This window comes from Mesoplodon bidens (assembly GCF_964165515.1).
Source record: "Mesoplodon bidens genome assembly, chromosome: 3".
NCBI lineage: Eukaryota > Metazoa > Chordata > Mammalia > Artiodactyla > Ziphiidae > Mesoplodon > Mesoplodon bidens.
In genome coordinates, this window is record NC_138178.1 from 23578234 (window position 1) to 23594880 (window position 16647).

General features: G+C 40.7%; 1 protein-coding gene across 2 annotated transcripts in view; it reads right to left on the reverse strand.

Annotated features, from left to right (window-relative positions):
* Positions 1-324: 324 nt before the first annotated feature.
* The window catches only part of TAF3 (TATA-box binding protein associated factor 3), a 152527-nt gene continuing 136204 nt past the window's right edge, over positions 325-16647 (reverse strand). For both annotated transcript variants that reach the window (XM_081229512.1, XM_081229511.1), the window contains exons 5-7: positions 6195-6450; positions 3124-3230; positions 325-2314 (exon numbers count right to left, since the gene is read on the reverse strand). In XM_081229512.1, the coding sequence (XP_081085638.1) occupies positions 2200-2314; positions 3124-3230; positions 6195-6450 (478 nt within the window). In that variant the 3' untranslated portion in view covers positions 325-2199. The remainder of the gene's footprint in view (positions 2315-3123; positions 3231-6194; positions 6451-16647) is intronic.

Here is a 16647-nt window from a genome sequence, read left to right on the forward strand (position 1 = left end):
ATTCCATTACTAATCCCTTGAGCTCTCCAGCCCCCTGAAAATGATTCTTTGGTTTTATTATTGCAAAGGCCATTTATAAAATCATGAACTGGATTTAGGAAAGCAACCATGAAATAGCAAGGGACAACAAACTGATTGAAATTCCTTCAATGTCATTTGGGCTGAAGTCTCTCAGACAGTAGGATTGGGGAAAGGTTATATATCGGCACTTCCATTCTTATTTCAGTGGCATGACCAGGTCACTTAGACATGGCAACGTCAGATACACTGACCATGCCTCGAGGAACTAAATCCTAAATAAAAAAAATGGAAAAGCAAACTATGAAATAGCCAATAATCTTTATTTTGCACTTCCCCACCCCCATCCCTCTCCAAAAAGCACTAATGGGTAGATCTGTGCATGTGAAAATATTGTATAAAGTATTTAGGGTGATCTCAAATTAATAGAACAAAAAACACGTGTCTCAACACAGATGCTCTGTTTCTTTGTAGGGATAGAAAAACTTTGACTTCTAGAACAAGGAGGGCAATGAAATACTGCAGTCTTGAAAGGGTGACTCCATTTCCACTGATTTGCAATTTAACATTCATGGCAGAAAGCCTCATTTCTCTAACCACATATATGTTTTAAAATATGATTCATACACTAATATCAATTTACTTGGCATTTAAAAACATCACAATTTCTATTAATATATTTGTATTAGGTTCAAAGCCCATATTCTAGTATTCAAGATATCCATTACACTGGCCCAAGTTGGGATTACTTCAAAATCAAGTAAAAGTCCATATTTATTCCAAAGTTGCTAAAATATGCTAATAAAATTAAATTTGATGTTTTACATTAAAAATAAAATATTTGGTTTATCTCTCAGACATCTATAACATATAATAAATAGTGGGCAGTAGAGTAATATAATAAAGTTTTGTGATACCCTGAAATTTGATGAGTTTTCTTTAAAAAAAAATTTCATAATATACTTCATTTCAGCCTTAAACCACAATATCAATGAACAGATTTGCAGAAATAAAACAATATAAACACAAAATGCTACAGTATATATATATATATATATATATATATATATATTTCTTTTTTTTTTTTTAACTTTCGGGGAATCTACATGTCCTTTGAAACAAAAGGAAGTCAAAGAAATTTACAGAAACAAGAGATAACAAAACAATTTCAAATCATAAACCATAGGTTTAAATTGCCTTGTTTTCCTTCCAACTGCTCGGGTCCTTTCCCCCAGTGTTTTGGGTACTGCATGGGTTCAGCTCAAGGTAGGTAACTTTGAACTACACATGGCTCTTTTTTTCTAGCCTTCTTTGCTTATGTACAGCAGTAATTACAGACATGGCTGAAATCACAGCAGATTTCAGAGAAAGCCAGAATTTAACACGATAAAAAAATTTTTTAAAATAACTGCTTCATAAATATTTATTATTTACATTAGGGGAGATCTCCTGGTCTGAAGAGTTTTTATACAAGTTGATGAAATGGATAAGCTGTGAGAAGAACACCAGCAGTTTAGAGAAATGGGCAAAGTCGGGAGGCAACAGAGACAGAAAATAGGTGAGAGTCAACAAAAATAATTTGCACAAAAGCCAACAGGACATGATAGAAACCTTTTTCTTAAAAAATATAAGGTATTTCACAAAAAGCCTGAACATTTTACCTGTTAGTACTAAAAACAGGGAGGGAGGGGAAGCTTCATATATTTTTCATCACAAAAATATTTACCGACACTCCACCTGGAGTTTTCTTTTATGTGATTATGATTATCTCACTAGAGAGGGAAGGAGGCTGGAGGCGCAGACAGACTACCAACATCACCCTCAGTCACGGTCAAGGCAGGCCACACGCCATCGTCTCATCTAACACCTTAAGGAAAAGGCCCTGGAGAGAATCAAGAAAATCGAAAGGGAAGATTATGGTCTTTTTATTAGTAATACTTGTCACTGGTAATAGAAAACGGAGGCGAGGTGGCCCCGGTGCCCTGCCTCCACGTGAGCTTTCCTTCGGTCATGACCACGTGGCCCCGGGCCGGGGTGTTCCAGAAGGAAAATCCCTGCGGGTGGTGTGTTTCTGTCCTCAGTCTTGCGAGGTTCATAACCGGCAGGAACCTGGTGGGAGGTGACACGGAGGCGGGGTTACGGCACCTCCCCTGAGGCGTCGGGACAGGGGCCCCCGGGGCGTCAGTGCGCCCGGTGCTTCCTCTTTTTGTGCTTTTTATCCTTCTTTTTGTTGGCACACTTGGGACAGAACCACTGCATCTCTTCCGGGGGCGCGGCCATTATCCCGACGCAGGGCCTGCATGGTTACCAAGGAAGAAAAGGCTTCAGACAAACAAGCTTTACTTATCCACACATTCTTTTCCTGTGTTTTTAAAGAATTTCAAGTCATTAAATAATGTCCTAAGTCTGTGGTGTATTTACCAGAAATCCAAGTCACATAGCTCTGACGGATGCTGCGCTACTGCTGGGCGTGTGGGTGATCACCTTACACAAAGCCCCTCTCCAGGCCCCGCTGGAGAAATTAATTAGCTCATTCATCCTTTCAGCCAGAAATAGTGTCATGCTTCTGAGCCACGGCTTTGTTTTTATCTCAGAGATATCATATAGCACGTGACTAAGTGGACTCCTATCTTTTTATATCTGATATTTTCAAGATAAAACGGAAAGGCTGTTTGCATGCATTTTGATGGCGTTTCTTCGGTTTTGGGGGGGCGCTGAAGAGGTGCAGAAACCACACAAGCTGTCCCTTCACTTCTGCACTGACACGTTTACGGGGGTTCCCTTAGCGTTGCCGTCAAGCACTGCAGCTGCTACAGAAAACGACTGGCAAGAAAGGAAAGGGAACCCCCTCCAGCTCCTTTTCCTTTGTTAAAGCAGGAGGATACATAAGCTAAGCAACACATTTGGAATTTAGGCTGAACAATGATAGGCCATAGACTCATGATTTTTGGAATGCACATGAACGCCTTTCTCTTGGCAGTGATTCTGCTCCGTACACTGCTCTCCGGAGAGGAACTGCCCTGGGAGAAAAGCTAGGATGGGCCAGAGACACCCCCACACCCCGTGTGCAGAGCCCCTCCCCCCAGGGCCACGATGGGGACTCACCAGTGGTACCAGTCATCACAATCATCACAGCCAATCATGGGGCTCCCGTCATCGGGCTTGTTGCAGCCGGGACAGATCCAGATCTGGTTCCCCCACTCGTCTCGGATCTGCGGTTGCAGGGGAGGGAGCAAAACAGAGATGCTTTGAGGAGGAAGTACCCAAAAAAGGGCACAATAAGGATCATTACTTCACACTGCGAAGCTAATACACTGACAGATTAAACTAAAAACAAAAACAAAAAACCCAGTAGTTAACAATTTAGTAAAGCTGTGATCATGGTCATCACTATCCTGGGATCACCTGAAAAAGCAAATGGCTACTAAGTGTTCAATGATAAGACATGCTTTTTCTTTTTTTTTGGCCCTCGGCTTGCAGGATCCCAGTTCCCGACCAGGGATTGAACCCAGGGCCCGGCAGTGAAGGCCCAGAATCCTAACCACCAGGCCACCAGGGAACTCCCAAGGCATTTCTAATGAATATTTTAAACTCTCTTTTGTAAGTCATAAAAACAAAGCATTTTATAATAATTTCTGTGAGCAATATGACCTACGGCCACTTTTATCTAAAGAAATACTGTAAACACACACATCCTGAATGACTAGGGTTTTCATGGAAGTAATGACGAATATTTTTGAAAGCTATTGAGCTCAACTCAATGTTGTTTCCTCCATCGCATTCACAGGCCTGGAATTAATAAATACGGCCAATGTGCATGTATCGCCTTATTACTTATTAGCCAAACCCTTCTCCTGAACTAGCTGATAAGATCAAGGATATAAAGGAGCTGTTACTAAGTAACTTTCCATTCCCTTTATGACATTTTCAGTAAAGTACAATCAACTAAAGGGCAAATGAAATAAGGGACGCGCGGGAGGCCAAAGAGCCACACATTTTCATGTTATTTTGCAACAAATAACGCTGTGCTCTGAACTTTGCTTTACTTAACTTAGCAGTTCCAAATAAGAAGCATCCCTAACTGAACAACTTCCTCAAATTCCACATGAACAAGACCGATTTGGAAGAAACAATTCTATGATGGGCATTTAAAACCAGGAATGATAATTTTCTAAAGTTTTTCCAATCACACAGCACATAATTTCATTCAGTTTATTTTGCAAGCTATAGTCTCTTCTGGTACTTTAAAATACAACACTGACTAGATGTGCAGGAGAGATGGCTTTCTGTGTGTGTGATGGGTGTACGGGGGGCAGAGATATTTCATTCCACTGATACGCTATTTTAAGGCTGACCAGTCTCAAAATGGTCTCTACAGAGGCAGAGGATGCTGATGTGAAGGCTTCCTAAACAAATCTGTGGGTAGCTACATCCCTGACTTGGTCCTCTCTAGTTTCAAGGGGAGAGACCACCAGTTAGCACGTGCCAGCTGTCTGGGGCAAAGGCTGGCCCAGCGCCCTGGGCCCTGAAGCTGACATGCATGGCCAGTCCTGCTGCTGGCTGACCTTTCTTGAAATTAGGAGGCCGTGACCCTGTGACATGAGAAATCTGCCACAGCACCCATAATAACTAACGCCCAGCCCTTCACGGTTTACTAAGTTCTTTCAAATGTCTTACTTGGTTTCATCATCCTAAAACAACGCTTGGCTAGGTTAGAAATGGGGAGACTGGAGCTAAGGGAATGTCAGTGACAGTTCCAATGTCACAGATTGGGCAGTGACAAAATCAGCCTTTTTGCTGTATAGCCTGTGTCTTTCCTTCAATTCACACATTTTGTCTTCTGTCTACAAAGTGTCTCTGAGGAGACAGAAGGCATTTCATCCATGTTGTCTATGCAAATCTGATCCATCTCCAGGGAGTTAACTCAAAAATCCACTGGAGAATCAGAAATCAGCGACCACCTAGTCTATCAACCCCCTAATCCCACCTGAAGAAATGGAGGCCGAGGAGATTAAGTGTAAAATCCTCCCCGATTAACCCATCTTGGGGTGATGTGGCCTCAATTAAACACCTGTAGCAACTGGTCCTTGAATGGACTGACTTGATGATCACAGATTTTTGTATCATGTCTTCTATTTTTACCTTGAATGGCCAATTGTTTTCTTCCTGTTAATACTTCATGTCTTTATATCCTCTCTGAAGATTTTTGAGATTTTCTTCTTATCCTTCGTATCATTATAGTGCCTCAAATACTTAATGATTCATTGAAATTTCCTTCCCAAATGCCTTTAGAGATGTAATACTTGCACGATTTATAACAACAACAGCAGGAATCTGACCCCGCCACCCTCCAGTCCCATCTATTCAGAAAGACCCAAACCACTGCTAGGCTGACACATCTCAGCCCACATACGTGGTGATCTCGGCTGCGTCAGCTCAGCTAGGACCTCCATGTGCCTGATACCTTTCTGTTGCCTGTTTATGTGTCACTCTACAGAGCTCAAAGAACATGTTTATGTAAGTGCTTTATTACTTGATTGAATTCAGGGCTTGAGTAAGATCTGATACTAGTAAGTATGGGGAGAATACGTGAAAACATGACAACCGTGCGAACTCATTCATCAAGGTGAGTTTTCCCACCCGAAGACAGGCTTGGACTCAGGAAGCTCTGTGGCTAACAGTTCATTTCCATTCACTCTGCAGGCCCTGGTATGCTCTGGACCTTAGCCAGTGAGTTACTATAATTAGTGCTGCTGCTCAGAAAGAGCAGCTGGCCCATCAGAGGTGTGTATATCACACAAATTATACTCTTAAGTGAATCACTGCTTGATCGAGAAAGTCAATGAGGGGTTTAACTATCACTATTCACCTCTATATTTATACACTGATTGTGCTGTGTATAGGTATATAGTCATCTTCCAAAACAATGCCGACTAAAGAAAAACAATGCTCTGACATTATTTATGGAGACTAAATATGCAAACATCCTAACAATACTTTTCAGCCGAAAGCTTAAAAGTGCAATGAAAATGGCTTTCTAGTCATAAAGAATTGCCTCTGAAATTCAATAATGATTCATCTGACACTGCATTTTTAATTGGAAACATTTTCATGAGGGAAGAGTGAGCTCTTAAGTGGCTGTTTCTCAAATGCTCCAAAAATAGAAAGTAGCGCACCACGTAAGTGCTGACCGTCTCCGTGACCACACTCCGGACGGGGGCTTTCGAACTCGCAGATCCCGAGGCGGCGGGGGCCGGAGCGGGCATCCCGGCGAGGGGCGTGCTGGCCGGGGCCAGGAGGGGCAAAGGCACGGGGGCGGGGGTGACGTGCACGGGGACAGGGGCGGGGGCCGGCGTGGGCGGCGGCGTCTTGGGTCTGTTCAGAGAAGGCGCTGGCTTAGCCTCGGGGGCTGGGACCACTTTGCTGATGACACTGTCAACAAAAGAGAGAAAAGGAGAAGTCAAAACACATAGTTGGGTCAAGCCGGGTAGCTAAAACATGATCGCACAATCGCTTGGTTCTTCTAGCAGCAAAAGACTTCTTGGAGAGTCCAGGGGGCAACGGAGCTCAGGGTTAAAGGCCCTTCCCCAACCTGCTTCTCCACGTACTCGGTCACGGCTGGCCGAGATGCCAGGCAGCGGGGGTGAGGCTCCAGCTCCTTCCCTGGTGAGGTCGCCAAGCCGTGATTGGAGCTGTGTGCTGCTGTCCCTTCATTAACACCGTCTAACCCACAGAACCCACGCCGGGGAGGAGGACCAGGCTCAGAGCCAGGGTATCTGAGGTCAAACCCTACGTGTTCCACAGGCCGGCATGCGACTGGGGTAAGTCACTTAAAAGTTAAAGTTAAAGGAGGCAAGGATATACGGTGGAGAAAGGACAGCCTCTTCAATAAGTGGTGCCGGGGAAACTGGACAGCGACATGGAAACGAAGGAAATGAGAGCACTCCCTAACACCACACACAAAAATAAACTCAAAATGGATGAGAGACCTAAGTGTAAGGCCAGACACTATCAAACTTAGAGGAAGACATAGGCAGAACACTCTGTGACATAAATCACAGCAAGATCCTTTCGGACCCACCTCCTAGAGAAATGGAAATAAAAACAAAAATAAACAAATGGGACCCAATGAAACTTAAAAGCTTTTGCACAGCAAAGGAACCCATAAACAAGGCGAAAAGACAACCATCAGAATGGGAGAAGATATTTGCAAATGAAGCAACTGACAAAGGATTAATCTCCAAAATGTATAAGCAGCTCATGCAGCTCAATATCAAAAAAACAAACAACCCAATTCAAAAATGGGCAGAAGACCTAAATAGACATTTCTCCAAAGAAGATATACAGATGGCCAACAAACACATGAAAGGATGCTCAACATCACTAATCATTAGAGAAATGCAAATCAAAACTACAATGAGGTATCACCTCACACCAGTCAGAATGGCCATCATCAAAAAATCTACACACAATAAATGCTGGAGAGGGTGTGGAGAAAAGGGAACTCTCTTGCACTGTTGGTGGGAATGTAAATTGATACAGCCACTATGGAGAACAGTATGGAGGTTCCTTAAAAAACTAAAAATAGAACTACCATATGACCCAGCCATCTCACTACTGGGCATATATACCCCGAGAAAACCATAATTCAAAAAGCGTCATGTACCACAATGTTCACTGCAGCTCTATTTACAATAGCCAGGACATGGAAGCAACCTAAGTGCCCATCGACAGATGAATGGATAAAGAAGATGTGGCACATATATACAACGGAATATTACTCAGCCATAAAAAGAAACGGAATTGAGTTATTTGTAGTGAGGTGGATGGACCTAGAGTCTGTCATACAAAGTCAGAAAGAGAAAAACAGGGGCTTCCCTGGTGGCGCAGTGGTTGAGAGTCCGCCTGCCGATGCAGGGGACACGGGTTCGTGCCCCGGTCCGGGAAGATCCCACATGCCGCGGAGCGGCTGGGCCTGTGAGCCATGGCCGCTGAGCCTGCGCGTCCGGAGCCTGTGCTCCGCAACGGGAGAGGCCGCAGAGGTGAGAGGCCCGCATACCGCAAAAAAAAAAAAAAAAAAAGAAAGAGAAAAACAAATACCGTATGCTGACACATATATATGGAATCTAAAAAAAAAAAAGGTCATGAAGAAACGAGGGGCAAGACGGGAATAAAGACACAGACCTACTAGAGAACAGACTTGAGGATACGGGGAGGCAGAAGGGTAAGCTGCGACGAAGTGAGAGAGAGGCATGGACATATATACACTACCAAATGTAAAATAGATAGCTAGTGGGAAGCAGCCGCATAGCACAGGGAGATCAGCTCGGTGCTTTGTGACCACCTAGAGGGGTGGGATAGGGAGGGTGGGAGGCAGGGAGATGCAAGAGGGAGGAGATATGGGGATATATGTATATGTATAACTGATTCACTTTGTTATAAAGCAGAAAGTAACACACCATTGTAAAGCAATTATACTCCAATAAAGATGTTAAAAAAAAAAAAAAAAGTACGAGTTACCGTGCGCCTCTAAGCAGCTGGTGTTACACTAGGTGCTTTCCATACATCACCTCCTCTAGTCCTCACAACAACTTCAAAGAAGTTATAGTGACCCCGTTTTATAGATGAGGAAACAGGATTAGAGAGAGAAAGGAATTTGGGTAAATGGGTGGCAGGCTTAGAACCGAGGTCTATTTAATTTTAAAACTCTTCTTTTCTTTTACAAAGTACCTTTATTTGAGGGGAAAAAAGGATATCATCTCAAGTTTAGAGAAAACATATTTGCTTCTGGTCTCCCTCCCTCCCTCCTCCAGAAGGAACCACTGTCCTCCAGCCGGGAGCTGTGTTTCTCAATTTTTGTTCTTTGAACTTTTTCTGCCTTTGCAGATACCCATAAACAATGCATATCGTACTGCTGTTTTATGTGTTTCAAGTATATAAACAATTCACACTATATTTATCGTTTGCAACTAGCTTTCCTCACCTAGTTTTTTTTTTTAACTGAGATATAATCAACATTGTGTAAGTTTGCATAATGTGTCGGCTTCACACATTTGTAAACTGCAAAATGATTACTGCAGTGGCCTTAGCTAATACCTTTATCACACCACATAATTATCATTTCTTTTTTTGAACGGAATTGTTTGGATCTAGTCTCTTGCAACCTTGACATTTGTTAATACAGTATTGTTGACTATAATCTCCATGCTGTGTATCAGATGCCTAGAACTTATCTGTTTACTAGTTGCCTGCTTAGTTTTATGCTCTTGATTTATCGATATATATTACTTATTTTAATTGCTATATAGTATTCCATAGTATGAATAAGTCAAAGGGTTTTTGCCCATTGCCCTACTGACTGTATGTATTACCTTGTAAATGTTACATGTTAACTTGTAAATATGGTGATGAATCTCCCTGGGCTATATTCCTAGACATAAAGTTTCACCTTTATTAGGAATCCGGAGCTGCTCTCTAAAATAGGCTGCACTGACCTACCTCTTCTTACGATCCCGCACTGACCTTCCTAGACCTTGCTTTTCTGATCAACAAAGTATAAATACAGATAGCTGCCCGTGAAGGCTATGGTGAGAACCTGAATAGGGAGGAATGCGTCAAGAACTATGTACAAATGTGAAGTGTCATGGCCATTGCTCATGTCATCCTCAGCATTGTCATGACCAATCCACACAGGGCCTCTTTCTCAAAGTCCTTGTTTAGAAAAACACCTCCCCTACAAAGCACTGATTCTTTGCTATTCTGGTCAGAAGACTACACAACAGTATTTCAAAAATTCCATCATTATACAAGCAAATAAACAGTGCTGTTACTTGCTCTCCACTTGTTTCACGTGAGTGTGATCACCTTCCTAACTCGAATGTAGCCAAAGACCAAGAGAATTTAACATGGGCTGTTTGTCCAGGAGACACTCAATAGATGCTTAATGTAATCCATAGTGAATATTTATCCAGTACTAACCAAGTTCCCAGCTGTTGTGCGTGCTGGAAAGCCAAGTGCATGCCGGCACCTGCTGAATGTTTACTTGCCCATCTCACTTGACCCTCATAACAACCAAATGAAGTAACAAGTGCTGATATTATCCTCCTTTTGTAGAGAAAGAAACCAAGGCACAGAGATTAAGTACCTTGTGCAAGTTCACAGACTACTATGTGGCAGAGCCAGGATTTAAACCCAGGCAGCCTGATTTCAGAACCTGTGATCTTAACAACTACACTCTGCTGGCTCTCAGTGCTTACTGAGTGAGGTTTGCCTTACATGTAAGATGAGAGGTCCAAGTTATTACTATGGCATTTATATCCATAGGGCAAGCACTCCTTATTCTTATGGTTAGACTAAAATTTAAAAACACTGTTCTGGGAGGCAGTTTCCCATAATGGTTTAAAATATGGGTGCTGGCGTATGCTAATGCACATATATGGAATCTGAAAAAAATGGTACTGATGAACCTAGTGACAGGGAAGGAATAAAGATGCAGATGTACAGAATGGACTTGAGGACACAGGTGGGGAAGGGGAAGCTGGGACGAAATGAGAGAGTAGCACTGACATATATCCACTACCAAATGTAAAATGGATGGCTAGTGGGAAGCTGCTGCATAGCATAGGGAAATCAGCTCGATGCTTTGTGACCACCTAGAGGGGTGGGATAGGGAGGATGGAAGGGAAGCTCAAGAGGGAGTGGATATGGGGATATATGTATACTTATAGCTGATTCACTTTGTTGTACAACAGAAACTAACATAACATTGTAAAGCAATTATACTCCAATAAAGATATTAACAATAAAATAAAATAAAATAAAATAAGGGTGCTGGAACCAAAACTAAAGGAAAAGCAGGAACCCAGAGAGGTAAGCAGAACACAGATGTTTCACTCTGAGGGCATTTGCGTATAAGGTGAATCTGATCTTTGGTTTTGATACAGGGGACAGGTTTCAAAGCCCAGGGCCTGTCAAAGTGGAAAGTCTAATAGAATTCCCTCCCCACATTAAGGACTCCCAACAGGCTATACCAATTAGGTAAGAATGAATCAGATCTCATGAATTCTCAACTCTGGTGGTCCAGGACAACATATTTAAAGTAATTTGGACTCGTAATGCACCTACATACCCAGCACTAATCATCTTGAAAGGAAGTAACTTAAAATCTAGGCTTCATATTATTAATACAGACAATTATTTAAGAAAAAAAAGCAGCACGGAATCAAAGATAAACATATAAGGAAGCAAGGCTGCAACAGGGAGAACCAGAAGAAATAACAGACAGTATAAAGAGATCCATAAAGACCGCAGATACTACAATTATCAACTACAAAACAACTCTGCTTATAGTGTTTAAAAAAATAAAAGGCAAAACTGGAAATTATATGCAGGTAATAGGAGGTTACACAGAGTTATCTAGCAGATTTGAAAAGATCCAAACAGACCTTACAGAAATGGAAAGTACAGTAACTGAAATTTAAAACTCAGTGGATGGGAGAACTATAAACTGAATAGAACAGAAGAAATTACGTAGAATGTAGCCTGGAGAGGCAAAGAAAATACAATAAAAAGGTCTAATTAGTACTGTTTAATTTAAATTCTAGAAAGAGAATGAAACAGAGGTAAAATGTTAACAAAGAATATCTGACTTTTACAGAACTGATGCAAGATACTAATCCACAGACTTAAGAAGCCCAACAAATCCCAGGCAAGATAAATAAAAAGAAATCTATACATGCACACATCAGAGTGAAAAGATAAAATATCACAGGCAAAGAGAAAAGTCTGAAAAGAGTCCAAAAGAAAAAAGGACAATTACTTTCAAAGAAGAAACAGGTGACAGCTGACTTCTCAACAGCAATGCTAAAATCTAGAAGACAGTGGAATAATATCTTCAATATGCTAAAGGCAAATAAATTTTGTCTTCAAAAACATCTTTCAAGAATAGGATGAGGGGCTTCCCTGATGGCGCAGCGGTTGAGAGTCTGCCTGCTGATGCAGGGGATACAGGTTCGTGCCCCGGTCCGGGAAGATCCCACATGCCGCAGAGCAGCTGGGCCTGTGAGCCATGGCTGCTGAGCCTGCGCGTTCGGAGCCTGTGCTCCACAACAGGAGAGGCCACAACAGTGAGAGGCCCTCGTACCACACACACACAAACACACACACACACACACACACACACAAAGAATAGGATGAAATAAAGACGTTTTCTGGCAAGCAAAATCTGAGAATTTGCCACCAGTGGACCCTTACTAAAAGAAATTCTAAAGTAGCAATTCCCAAATTTTTTGGTCCTAGGGTCCCTTTACAATCTTAATATTAGTGAGAAACATAAAGAACTTTGTTTATGTGCATTATATCTGCCAATACTTACCATATTAAAAATTGAAACAGAGAAATTTAAAAATAATTAGAGAGTTCATTTAAAGATAACAATAACAAACCTGTTACACGTTAACAGGTAGCATTTTTTTAATGAAAAGCAAGTGGCAGTTTCCTACAAGTTAGCTGCAATGTGCAATCTAAAGCCATATCAATAAGCTTTTCATATTCTGTTATATTAAAGTCCATTGATCTGTCTGGCACTTTGAATAGATATTTTACCAATGCATGATTTTATAACATCATGCACTGGTGATCTGGAATATTGGTTCACTGAATTATGCAGATCTTTCAAATATTTATACATTATATAATATTTAAAAAATCACATTTGTTGGTGTTACCATCCATCTCATCAAAAATTTCTTAAATTGTTGAGGAGCTGTCAATTTGTAATGATATGTTTTCCAAAATTCTAGCTTTCACGTAAAAGCTTGAATTTTATCATCTATAACAAATGCTCTCAGGTATTTTCTTTGAAATAACAGTCTTGGGCCTTCTCAAAAATATACAACATCCATGGCTGCTCTGTATCCTAACTGTGTGCATATCTGTCTTTATCACTCACATTAGGTGGTATATTCCTTAGGAGTAAGGTATGTACTATCTTATTTGTCTTTGAATTATCTGCAGTATTAAACAGTGTCTTGATACATATTCATCAACTTTAATATGTTTAATGCCTAATATTACAGGAAGAATGCTCCTATAGAATAATTATTTTACTTTTGAGTATTTTTTGCCTGTTTAAAATATTTAAAAATAGGTCAGTTTCCTCTATTCTTTCCTTCCTGCCTACCTTCCTTCCACACTACTTAATGAGTCCCAAGACCACTGAGATTTCTATTTGCCAACATGGATTCTAATTCCTCATCTGTCTACTCATTCTTAGACCAAGAATGATCACGACACCAATGCAAGGTACAAACACATCATGAAGGTTTCATTCTTTTATCTGAAATGCTTTTAAATTGTTTTAAGCTATACCAAACCCATAATGAATATTATTTGCCTTGCCTGACTCTTTCTCAATCCCCTTTCATTCTCTATTTTTCTTAGATTTCTCCTTTTCCTACAAGGCCTGTGAATGGTGCCCATGAAAATGGTTTAGCATTAGCAGTGCAGCCAATGGACGTAAACAGACTGTTGATCAATTTATGGGGCAGTACCTGAAATCTCAGAAATACCTACTTGTACAAATCTTATTTTTCAATTCAGAGAAATGGTCTTTTAATGAAAATAACTCGTAATAAAGATAATCCTTCCAAAATGCCAAATATTCCTCCAGTTCAATTAAATTTCCCATTTAAATTTGGTATGTATTGATATATATATTTATATTTCTCATTCAAATTTCCTGAGTAGCAAAAGGAAAAAAAATAAAAGTGGGTAACTCAGTGTTGATGAGACAACACACGTCCTAATTTTCTGCTTCCAAGAGATTAGATTGGTATTATATAGGCTCTAAAGTGACTTGTCTTTCCCAACTCTTTTGAATTTCACCAGAAAATTCACAGAGTTTGAAAGTTATTTGATTCTAGCTGCTCAGTTACTTTTGTGGTAACTGGAGGCACAGTTTTGAGAACAATTCTTTTATTATCTCTTTACTTTTGAACATTACAGAAAAAATACATAAACAGTATCACATGATATAATTTCTCATCACTTGTGAGATAAACTATCGTTACTCAACCTAATATGATCATTGTAAAAATAATTTTGGATTCCTATTGGCCTCCACCGCCGATCTTTATTGTTTCCTACTTCTAAACAGCACTTTCTCTGTATTTCTTCCCTTTAGTGGCACTTTCCCTCCTCTTTAACTGCATAGTAAGCTCTCCTTCAGAGCTCTCTGTTGAATAAGCAATGTCTTCAGAGTAACCAACACTGCCCACAGCTGGGTCCCACAATGGCTCCATGCTGCTAACATTACATCTTTTGGAGGATTTGATCAGAGGGCTCTAGCTGCTATAAACACTGGTGTTATTCATAAAAACATGCAGAAGGAGGATTTTTAGCAGGATTTCTTTACCTGTTTCCCTAGCACAAAACACTGAAATAAATAGAGTGGGTCATGCGCTGCCTGGCCTGTAATGCAAACTCAACAGCTTGACAAGTCAACAAAGGGCCCGTCCTCACCTCTCCAGCCACACAGAGGCTCCGAGGTTAGAGGCAAACACCATTTGGATACGTCTACATGGGGAGTTTAATGATCCTCATTAGTCAGCAATTGTGTGCAAACACTGTGAAGCCGGCCATCAAAGTTATCAAAGTCCGTATGACTGGTTACTGAACTGCACAAAGTTCAAAAGTTCCCTCACATGGCTCACTTATTTGCCTCAAAAGCCAACAGCCATTTTTTAAATGGTGACAAAACGATGCCATAGGTGAAGACTACTGTAAGCACCTCCATGAATGTTATATAAACTTCTTAACAGGGAAGTTCTTTGATGTCTGGGAGAAAACCCACTTTGATTAAAATATATATATATATATATATATATATACACACACACACACACATACACACACACACATATTCAAGCCACAACTTTTCTTCTTCAGATTTAGAACTTTGATCAATCTCAGAAATACCATGCACCTTTTGAGATACACATGAAACAGATTCCCATGCTGTACTGTAAACTAAGATTTCACTATATATTACTATAAAACCGGATCACTGTGTCTGTGATTATCTAAAACATCACAGTTTTGCTCTCTTACTTTTCTTGTAAAAGTCCTGGAAATACTAAGCCCAAGTGTGTCAGGCAGCCTCCTCCCACCCTGGTGGAGTGTCCTCGCAGCCTGGGTGGGCTCTGACTCGGACAGCTAACAGGATATCATGAAAACAACTGTGTGTGACACCCGAGCTAGGTCATAAGAGACACTGCAGCTTCTGCCTTGCTCTCTTTTGGATCAGTTGCTCTGCGGAAGCCAGAGGCTAAGTCATGAGGACATTGCAGCTGCCTTAGGACAAGGCCCATGTGACCAGTAACTGAGGCCTCCTGCCAACAGCCATGTGTGAGCCCGCAGTGCATTCTCCAGCCCTGGTGAGGCCTTCCAGTGACTGAGGCCCTGGGCAGCAGCTTGACGGAGACTGGAGTCAGAACCACCTGAATTCCTGACCCACGGGAAACTAGGAAGTAGCACGTTTATTGCTTTAGCTGCTAAGTTTTGGGGTCATTTGTTATATGTGGGAATAGAAAATTAATATACCAAGTATTTAATTTATCGCATTTAGGTATATAAACAAATATTGAGAATTTAGGAGAAATTATATTTTAGAGCATCGGTACTTAAAATGCCAAAGTGTAACACAGTCATTTCCATATTTCACATGTGATCAAAAGGAACAAATAACAAAGACAATTATGAGAATCAGTGCTATGTTGATTCTTCAAATCAATCATTATCCTTATTCTTCTTGATCCTCACAGCTCGACTTTCAGCATTCATATAATTAGCACATAACTGTAAATGGATTTAATTCCTCAAGCTCATGGCTTGCCTCTTGAATATTTACATCATCTTATCTTGTCATAGACCAAGTACATACCAAGTAGCAAACATTTTGTCTTTTAATTCAGGCATGACCTATTTGAAAAATGAAACAGATCGCATGAAGTAATTAGAGGCAAATATAGCCATTGTAGAATCTTCATTTCCAAAGAAGATACGCAAATGATTAGACTTCTATTGTCAAATGTTCAAAATCTGTAAAATACCCTAAAAGGGCATGAATACTTAGATAAATAATAAATAATGCATACTTCCTCATTTTTGCAAACAGATATACAAAAGGATAATTTAAAAAAAGAAATAAAGATGGTAACCTATAGGTCGAGGGGGATAAAGGTAGAGGGAAAGGGCAGAAAGCAAGATGTCTCTGAACATATTACATAGTTTCAACTTTGGGGGCAAGTAAATGTCTTACCTATTCAGAAAATTAAATTTATAAAATTGCCTACAAGTCAAAAATAAATGGAAAGGAAGGAACCTCAACGCATATCTTGTTGGTGACACAACCACACACACAGAATTATTTCAGGTGACTTAAGGAGGCCAGCACTTTGGACCTCCTCAGATTCTGCTCCACCCAAGTCTTTTCTGATCCTTCCTTGCTGGAAGCAATCACCTTGAACTTCTGTATCATCTGAGATGTATCTCTTATAGACTTTAACACTCTCTACCTCTATTATGATTGTTTACATCTACGTTCCTGAGAGAAGAACCAACATCTGATTC